The 10,069-nt window shown below is 42.9% G+C and overlaps 1 protein-coding gene across 2 annotated transcripts; it reads left to right on the forward strand.

Moving 5' to 3' along the window:
• The first annotated feature begins 2,538 nt into the window (after positions 1-2,538).
• Positions 2,539-9,114, forward strand: LOC146063740 (uncharacterized). Of its 2 annotated transcripts, XM_083176436.1 has the most exons (4): positions 2,539-3,043; positions 6,284-6,483; positions 6,797-6,955; positions 7,077-9,114. In XM_083176436.1, exons 2-4 carry the CDS (start codon positions 6,299-6,301, stop codon positions 7,360-7,362), a joined length of 630 nt encoding a protein of 209 aa, XP_083032562.1. In that variant the 5' UTR covers positions 2,539-3,043; positions 6,284-6,298; the 3' UTR covers positions 7,363-9,114. The 2 variants fall into 2 exon arrangements, with proteins under 2 accessions (XP_083032562.1, XP_083032560.1); XM_083176434.1 differs by lacking the exon at positions 2,539-3,043 and having other exon boundaries at positions 5,008-6,483.
• Positions 9,115-10,069: the final 955 nt, after the last annotated feature.

Consider the following 10,069-nt stretch of genomic DNA (forward strand, 5'->3'; position numbering starts at 1 on the left):
TTGGAGTGTGGCCATGGCTCACCCCTTGAATAATTGACATAACAGTACATCCAATGAGATATCCGACATTAGTGGTGTTGTAGTTATGTGGGTCCAGGTGTTGGGTAACTCCACTTCCCAGCATGATGTGCAACATTAATTTATAGATTGTTTTGTTCATAGTGTGTGAGGCCATGCGGATGCATGCTTTACAAACATAGCTTTGGGCCTATAATTTGTACAGCAATGTCCTAAATTTAAAATAGTAAGGAGTGCTTAAGCCGCAACAATGTCATAACCCTTAAATAGCACAGCCTAATTGTGAGGTTAGAGGTGAGTCCCCCAAAACCAAACTACCAATTGGGATACAGCATACATTCATCCAATAAGGAGTAATTTTTATATTTTTATGTAATATGTACAGTATGTGTGTGTCAACAGAATAGTATTTTGGACCATGTTTACAGCATACCCATCTTCAATGTAGTGGAAAAATGTATGTGGCCTTCACACTTAACTCACAAATTCATATTATGTTACAATGCAATAAACATTTACAGTTCTGGCCAGGTACATCGTGGTTTACAACGCGCTTTTGAGGGCTCTGACTCGCGAGTTGCAGATCGCGTTATGTCCTGCGTTATGTACCACGCCATGCAATACATAGTTTAACCACTGGGTGACTAATGCTCCACGTTAAGACTTTACGCTACGGATTTTTGCTAACCAGCCACTTTTCACTAGGGATTTTGTCCTTACTTTACGGACAGAGTATTTTGTATTTATTCGTAGACGCAGCTACGTACGGTCATTTATGTAATTGGTACAGAAGCCATGCTAACCTTTGCTATTGCTAGATGACTACTTAAATTATTGGAGGACCTACAGTATCATACAGTACTTTACACTACGGATTTTGTCCTTACTTTACGGACAGAGTTATTTTCTTTTATTCGCAGCCGCAGTGACATACTGGATGGTCATGAACTGTATTTGATTGGTGCAGAAGCCATGCTAACCATCTGCCAGCAGTAAAATCACAGGCAATAGTGGCCTAGCGGGTAGAGGCACGGCTTCACTATCTCAGTATCAGTAGTTCGATCCTCAGTTGGTTACATTATATTTTTATTTTTGAAACGTTCTTTTTTTTTTTTAAACTAATACAGGTACTGTAGTTACAGTAGTTGATGCTTATCAAATTCTTTCGGACTTTTCCACAAACAAAAATTCACAATGGCAGGCCTCCATGTACACGATAGTTAATACCCATACTGTACATACTGTACGGCGCTACAGAGAACGTTTTTTTTTCGCAAAATAGATTTAGCTGTGCAGGTAAAACTCCTTGCCTTGAGGACCGTGTTTCGGGATAAAATTCGCTAACCTTTGCTAACCAGTAACTTTTCACTACGGATCTTGTCCTTACTTTACGGACAGTTTGTACAGTATTTATTCGCAGAAGCAGCTACAGTACGTACGGTCATGTATGTAATTGGTACAGAAGCCATGCTAACCTTTGCTATTGCTGGATGACTACTTAAAACATTATTTGAGGACCTACAGTATCATACTTTACACTACGGATTTTGTCCTTACTTTATGGACAGAGTTATATTCTTTTATTCGCAGCCGCAGTGACGTACTGGATGGTCATGAACTGTATGTGATTGGTGCAGAAGCCATGCTAACCATCTGCCAAAAGTAAAATCACAGGCAATAGTGGCCTAGCGGGTAGAGGCACGGCTTCACTATCTCAGTATCAGTAGTTCGATCCTCAGTTGGTTACATTATATTTTTATTTTTGAAACGTTCTTTTTTTTTTTTTTAAACTAATACAGGTACTGTAGTTACTGTAGTTGGTGCTTATCAAATTCTTTCGGACTTTTCCACAAACAAAAATTCACAATGGCAGGCATCCATGTACACGATAGTTAATACCCATACTGTACATACTGTACGGCGCTACAGAGAACGGTTTTTTTCGCAAAATAGATTTAGCTTTTCAGGTAAAACTCCTTGCCTTGAGGACCGTGTTTCGGGATAAAATTCGCTAACCTTTGCCAACGTCACTTTTCACTACGGATCTTGTCCTTAGTTTACGGACAGTTTGTACAGTATTTATTCGCAGAAGCAGCTACGTACGGTCATGTATGTAATTGGTACAGAAGCCATGCTAACCTTTGCTATTGCTGGATGACTACTTAAAACATTATTTGAGGACCTACAGTATCATACTTTACACTACGGATTTTGTCCTTACTTTACGGACAGAGTTATTTTCTTTTATTCGCAGCCGCAGTGACGTACTGGATGGTCATGAACTGTATGTGATTGGTGCAGAAGCCATGCTAACCATCTGCCAAAAGTAAAATCACAGGCAATAGTGGCCTAGCGGGTAGAGGCACGGCTTCACTATCTCAGTATCAGTAGTTCGATCCTCAGTTGGTTACATTATATTTTTATTTTTGAAACGTTCTTTTTTTTTTTTTTTTTAAACTAATACAGGTACTGTAGTTACAGTAGTTGGTGCTTATCAAATTCTTTCGGACTTTTCCACAAACAAAAATTCACAATGGCAGGCATCCATGTACACGATAGTTAATACCCATACTGTACTGCGCTACAGAGAACGTTTTTTTTTCGCAACAATAGATTTCTCCAAACTCAGACACAGACCGACACCTCACACAATAAGATGTTGATTGCAGTCATATGTTAATTGCAGTCTGCCTTTTTGTTATGCTGGTAATTGTACATAATTCAAATGCACCTATCAGCTTCATGAAGGATTTCCTTTGTCTGCCAGCATAAATTCAGCTACAGATATTAAAATTGTCAAACAATCCAGTTTGTTTTTCTGCATCTAAACCGTGTAGAATTGCTACGGATCGTCTCTTCATCTCTTGCCTGTATACAAGCACGAGATTGTACCTGTACACCTGGACTATTCATTCTGCTGAATCCAAAGTCAAGTTGTTGCTGCGTTCCTGTTCTACCAAGCGTTACCATCATACTGCCTTCCTTCCGCAAGAAGAGTACAGTACTGTATCTTCTCGCTGGAGCAGTAAGTACACTATACAGTACAGTATTTATACTGTATATAGTCATTTGTACATTTCACTGATTGCTGCATTACAGTATACAGTAAGCAGCACTACAAAACGGTCCCTGCGCGGAAGCGCTCGTTTCCCACCCTTCCCTGAATGAAGATGTTTCCCTTTTTTCCCTACTGTTCAAATGCACCCGGTGCAGAATACTGTATACAATCGCCTGCTGTGTATACTGTATTCAGATACTGCAGGCTGCCGCTATGGGTATTGTCCGTAAATACTAGAGTCTGTTTCGCAGACTAACTGTATACAGTAGCGAGTAGTGATATCGTGATTTTTGATGTTCAGTGCAGTGCAGTAGAGATAGCGCCATTGAGAATATTGTACAATGTGTTAAAATTGCCTGGTGTGTATGGGACGCAAATCCCCGACTAGCGATGACAGTACTCTATTAGGGTGGGCTACTGTAGGCTGCTAAATACTAGTTCTCTCCGTAATACCATTGGTGTAATACCGTAAAACACGTATTTTTTCCTCAAACGAGGGGACCGGTGTTTTTCTCATGTTTACAGACTGTTTCGCAGGCTTACAGTAGTCAGCAGTAGGAGCACATGTGATACAGTATCGTGATTTTTTCATCTGAAAATTGCCTGGTGTGTATGGTCCAGAGTTCCCCGACTAGTGATGAGAATACTTTATTAGGCTACTGCAGGCTGCCGCTATGGGTATTGTCCGTATAATGTGTAATAAATCCTGGATTGGGGTATTGTCAGTAATATTGTTGTAATACCGTAAATACTGTAACGGATCATTTTGCATTTTTTCCCGCATACTGTACTTGTAATTGAAGTAGTCACAGCAATAGGATCACGTGGTACAGTATCGTGATTTTCCGCCATCAACATGGATGCCACATACAGTACAGTGCAGTGCAGTAGAGATAGCGCCATTTAGAATATTGTACGTGTTAAAATTGCCTGGTGTGTATAGGCCGCAGATCCCCGACTAGCGATGACAATACTCTATTAGGGTGGGCTACTACTGGCAGGCTGCTACTACTGTATGGGTATTCTCGTATAATCTGTGCAACTGTAAATACTGTTGGTGTAATACTGTAAATACTGTACAGTAACGTATTTTTTCGCAGGTGGGGGATTTTTGCGCATATTAATAGACTATTTCGCAGACTCAGTCATACTGTATTTGTGTAAAAAAAATCCCCTAGCTGTGTACAAAATCCCCTAGCTGTGGGTGTATTGTAAGTACTGTACAGTCATTACATTAAAAGTAATGCCATGACCACAGGCTGCTCCCCCTGTATAATAATTTGTGTCATGGCATTACTATTATTAATAGTAATGCCATGACACAAATTATTATACAGGGGGAGCAGCCTGTGGTGTCATTGCATTATTATTATACAGAGGGAGCAGCCTGTGGTGTCATGGCATTACTTTTACAGTATATTATACAGGGGTAGCAGCCTGTGGTGTCATGGCATTATTATTATGCAGAGGGAGCAGCCTGTGGTGTCATGGCATAATGCCATGACACCACAGGCTGCTCCCCCTGTACAATAATAATGACACCACAGGGTGTGTCATGGCATTACTATTATTAATAGTAATGCCATGACACAAATTATTATACAGGGGGAGCAGCCTGTGGTGTCATTGCATTATTATTAATACAGTATACATGAAACAGCACAGCAGATACTGTACTGTGTATTACGCGTCCCCTCACGGGTCTTGCTGCGCTCGTCACGCTTCAGGTTCGGTGGCTCGCTGCGCTCTATACAGTATACTGTACTGTAAAATCAACTCCAAACTCCACGCCGACGTGTGTAGTCGTGGCTGCCTGCGCTCGCCACGCTTCGGGTTGGTGTTGATAATGGGGTCTCGTTAACAATGGTGGTGCATTTAAAATAGTCATTACCCATCAGGGTACTCATCTGGTTGCCTGTACAATTAAAAATCGTTCCTATCGCTTCATATCACATGCGATGTGATTTTTGGTTGTACAATGCCCTGCGATGGAAATCGGGGGCGCCTTGATAATACACAAGTAACCCATTTCTTTTTAATCATGCTACTTTTTGCCAATTTTCCGATCTACAGTAAATCTCCAAGTGTGTATAGTGTAGGCCACCAATGGGAGACACAACACTAGCAAAGTCTCCCGTCTGCTGATTTGACCAGCATGCCAGCGATGATGGATAATTTTTCATCCATCATCGCTGTGTGTGTGTGTGTACACCGCGCGTGCTTTCAACTTGCGGACCGCCTCTGCGCCTCCCCTTCTCCTGCCCCTGCTCCTTCCCCCTGCTCTGTGTTGTTATGAGCAGGGAGAAGCCACACATTACCGGCCGCTAGGGTTGCCACCTCATCCCTTTAATCCTGGAGACTGTACTGTATTTGGTACTTTATAACAGAAAAAATGGGAAAGGTCACTTATCGGGCGCTTGAAGGAGTTTGTTCTGCGCTGTAATCTCCAAAGTCAAATCTTATGGGAACTGAGTTCTCACCAGTCCCATATGCGTTTAAAGATGTAGTCTCTCCAGGGCACATCAGCTGGGCTTTAGTACTGCCAAAGGTCCTGGTCCAACGATTCCTTTCTCTGTCCCATACACAGTCCACCAACGCGTTTCTTCCTCCGCAGAGGACTTTTTTAAGGTGTCCTGCATTACTGCGTATGAGCCCTTTATACAGTATACAGTACCTGGTCTATTCCCGCTTCCTGGCCGGACTCTAATTAATTGTGTAGAACTACTGTACGTGTCCCATAGTCCTTTGCGAGGAACAGCGGGACTTCCTGTTTGCCGCTGCCGGCTTACAGGGTAGTCTTGGCAACCCTGACGCTCAGACGCAGCAGAGCGCAGGGTGCGTGTTCACGTCACTCCCGATCCGGCACTCTTATACTGTAGATCCTTTATATCGTGGGCTGTTTGTAGACGTTTGTGTAATGTCGTAACGTCACTTCCGGTTTCGTCTGAAGTGACTACAGCTCACAGGATTCCTCTCACAAAGTGCCGTGATTCTGGGCAGTGTATTTGGTACAGTACTTGTCTATTATCACGGCGCCCATCGCATCGCATACCACTAATTAAGGGAAGGCAACCCTACCGGCTGCACGTCCGGCCCCAACTTCACTCCTGCCTGCCCGGCTGCCAGCCAGTCGACTTGTTGCCGAAGTACCAAAATTTCCATTACTGGTCAGTATTTACGGTACATTACTGTATCTTGTCTCCACAGTTCCTGAGATTAAACATGCCGCCAAAAATCACCAAAGAAATGAGCCAGATCATCGTCAAGATGAAGCAAGATAACAAGACAACACGAGAGATCCAGGCTTGGCTGAAAGAAAGTGGTACTGAAGTTCATTTACAGACTGTGCGCAATCATGCTTCTATGAGGATGCGCCCCAGATACAGAACTCCTTCTCACTGCACATTGTAAGTACAGTACTCTATACAGTATTAGCAGATTCTATAATTACTGTACTGTACATTACTACTGTATACTGTACTGTACCAGGCGGCTTCAAGCTGTGGCCCTCCAGCCGTTGTGAAACTACTGTACAATTGCCATCATGCTGTGCCATCGATTTGCTATTAGAGAAAGATACTGTAAAGTACAATTACAGTGTGGCAAGGCATGCCTGGATGTGTAGTTTCACAACAGCTGGAGGTCCACAGTTTGGACATGCCTGCTGTACTGTACAGTATGCTGTACAATCATTTTTGTCTGTGTTATACTGTACTATAGGAAAGTCCAAAAGATTGTAGAAGAATTAACTTGTGGTGATGATGAGCGTACTGCTGGAAAAATAAAAAACATTCTTCATTCGGACTATGATATGGACGTTTCAGTTTCCAGTGTGAAACGGATGCGAAGAACAATGGGATGGAGATATTGTCGCACAAGGTAATGTAAAATACTGTACTGTACAGTACATCAACCTTAATTTTACAATACTGTATACTGCAAGTCATAAGCATTTAATGTCTCAATGGTCCTAATTTTTTTTTACTTACTGTACCTGTAGGCTGCATCCCATGATAAGAGATGTCAATAAAGAAAAGAGAGTGATACAAGCTCAACAGTGGATTGACAGTGCCGAAAAATGTAATGATGTACTTTTCACAGATGAAACTTCTGTTTCTATGGAGAGGTTCTCAAGAATGTCCTTCCGCAAACCTACCTTTATCTCATTGAAACCACGAGCAAAGTTTCCATTAAAAGTCCACGTATGGGGAGGTATATCTCGCAGGGGTGCTGGACCTATGTTAGTTTTTGAAGGTACTGTACTGTACATTTCTACTGTACTGTAGTTTTAAACAACTCAGAACCCTGAAATGTGTACATGTTAATGGCATCTTACTGTATCTCTGTAGGGATTATGGATAAGATCTTCTTCCAAGAACAAATAGTCGATCGTGTTTTGGTGCCATTTATCAGAAAATACTATCCATCTGGACACAGAGTATTCCAAGATAATGACCCAAAACATTCTGCTTCTGCAAAATACATGGAAGAGAGAGGAATAATTTGGCAACGCACACCACCAGAGTGAGTATTATTCGAACAGCATTTACTGAACTACAGTACACTACTTATTGTACAGTCGTGATTTTAATACTACTGTACTGTACAGCACAGTATGTTAATACAGTAGTACGTACTTAACTTTTGTATGTACTGTACTACGTATACTTTAGGTCACCGGACATGAACCCAATTGAAATGGTCTGGGCACAAATGAAGAAGTTCATCAGGAATGAAGTGAAACCGAAAAATAAACAAGAACTTTTGGATGGGATCAGGACTTTTTGGGAAAAAAAACTGACACGTGTCCAGTGTATTAAGTACATAAACCATCTGGACACCGTCTTGCCTGTCGTCATTGAGCGAAATGGGCATGCAACTGCTATGTAGATTCTCCAGTACTGTATAATACAGTATAAAGTACTGTACCTGTAAAACTGAACCCCTCGCAGCAGTCTCTTACAGTACAGTATACTGTACTGTACAGTACAGTACAGTACCTCTCCTTTTACTCGCTGTCCACCTCACAACTTACTGTATTTCCCTCCCTTCAATGTTTACTTGACATGTACTACACATTGCAGTTTGCTTGGGTCAGAGAACAAGGAAGAACCACTGGCCTGAAAAAAGTAAGTTTATGATCTTACTGTACAACACTCTTACAGATTGTCATGTGTACTGTATCTCTCGCTCGCTATTATTTTTTCTACTCTACCATGAGCAAAATCAAGCGTGTTTGGGCCAGAGAACAAAGGACAGGCAATGAAATGGAAAAAAAGTAAGTTTATGATCTTACTGTACATTATCTCTCTCCCTCTCTCCCATCCCCTTCCCCTGCCAACATGTCCCCCCCCCCCCCCGAAACCCTTGTGACCATTCAGTACTAACACTATTCTTTTTTCTTCTCCCCTTACTGTATCCACCACATGCCACTCTACCATGAGCAAAATCAAGCGAGTTTGGGACCGAGAACAAAGGACTGGCAATGAAATGGAAAAAAAGTACGTTTATGATCTTACTGTACTGTACATTATCTCTCTCCCTCTCTCCCATCCCCTTCCCCTGCCAACATGTGTCTCCCCCCCCCGAAACCCTTGTGACCATTCAGTACTAATGCTATTCTTTTTTCTTCTCCCCTTACTGTATCCACCACATGCCACTCTACCATGAGCAAAATCAAGCGAGTTTGGGACCGAGAACAAAGGACTGGCAATGAAATGGAAAAAAAGTACGTTTATGATCTTACTGTACATTCCTGTATCTCTCTCCCTCTCTCCCATCCCCTTCCCCTGCAAACATGTGTCTCCCCCCCGAAACCCTTGTGACCATTCAGTACTAACGCTATTCTTTTTTCTTCTCCCCTTACTGTATCCACCACATGCCACTCTACTATGAGCAAAATCAAGCGTGTTTGGGACAGAGAGCAAAGGACAGGCAATGAAATGGAAAAAAGTAAGTTTATGGGGCGAGATTTTTTAGTCATGAAAAGTTGCAATTTTTTGGAAATGTGCGATTTTGTGATTGAAAAAAAAAAAAAATTGGCGTGAGGTCCCCCCTCCTGTACATAACCAGCCCCGGGCTCATTGAGCCGGACCTGGTTCCAAAAATACGGGGGACAAAAAGCGTAGGGGTCCCCCATATTTCTGAAACCAGCCCGGGACTCTTGGACCGGTCCTGGTTCCAAAAATACGAGGGACAAAAAATCTGGCGGTTCCCCCGTATTTTGAAACCAGCACCGGGCTCCAACAGCCCGCAGTGTCATGCCACAGCCGGGGGACACTTTTTACACAAGGTCCCCCGGCCGCACCATGAGCACCGTGGCTGGTCAGCCTTGGACGGGGTACCTGGAGGAGTGGGGACCCCCCCCCAATAAAGGGGTCCCCCCCCCCCAGCCTTCACCTGTCCAGGGCTGAAGCCCGGGGCTGTCACCGGCGTCCCTGGCCATTGGACGCCGGCCTGATAGGGTTAAATTGTCATTCCTAGCATTGCTTAATACAGGAGAACTGCAAGTGCCAGCAGACCTCCCCAAGCAGGCTGGGACTTGGGGAACCACAAGTCCCAGCATGCGGGGCATTAATAGGCCCACTGGGACTAGTAGCCCACCTGTAAAAAGAATGTTAAAATAAAGCACACGAATGCGAATTCCGGAGTTAAAAATAATCGCACTTTTAGAAAAGTGCGATTTACAGTATGCCGCAAATCGCCACCCATTAAAAAAATGGATTTGGGAAAACAATGAAAAAACGGCCGTTTTGGCGATAAAAATCGCCAAAAACCCACCATCGATCTCTAATACTGTAAATGTCACCCATGAACTTACTGAACATTACTGTATCTCTCTCCCTCTATCCCCTCCTCTTCCCCTGCCAACATGTGTCTCCCCCCCCCCCCCTGAAATCCTTGTGACCATTCAGTACTAACGCTATTCTTTTTTTCTTCTCTCCCCATACCACTCTACCATGAGCAAAATCAAGCGTGTTTGGGACAAAAGAG

This window comes from Crinia signifera, chromosome 3 (genome assembly GCF_055691185.1).
Source record: "Crinia signifera chromosome 3, ASM5569118v1, whole genome shotgun sequence".
Lineage (NCBI taxonomy): Eukaryota > Metazoa > Chordata > Amphibia > Anura > Myobatrachidae > Crinia > Crinia signifera.

Coding starts and splice junctions, on each gene's coding strand:
- LOC146063740 (XM_083176436.1), top strand. CDS start 6,299: ATGCCGCCAAAAATCACCAAAGAAATGAGCCAGATCATCGTCAAGATG. Junction 6,484..6,796: donor ACTCCTTCTCACTGCACATT/GTAAGTACAGTA, acceptor ACTGTACTATAG/GAAAGTCCAAAAGATTGTAG. Junction 6,956..7,076: donor TGGAGATATTGTCGCACAAG/GTAATGTAAAAT, acceptor CTGTACCTGTAG/GCTGCATCCCATGATAAGAG.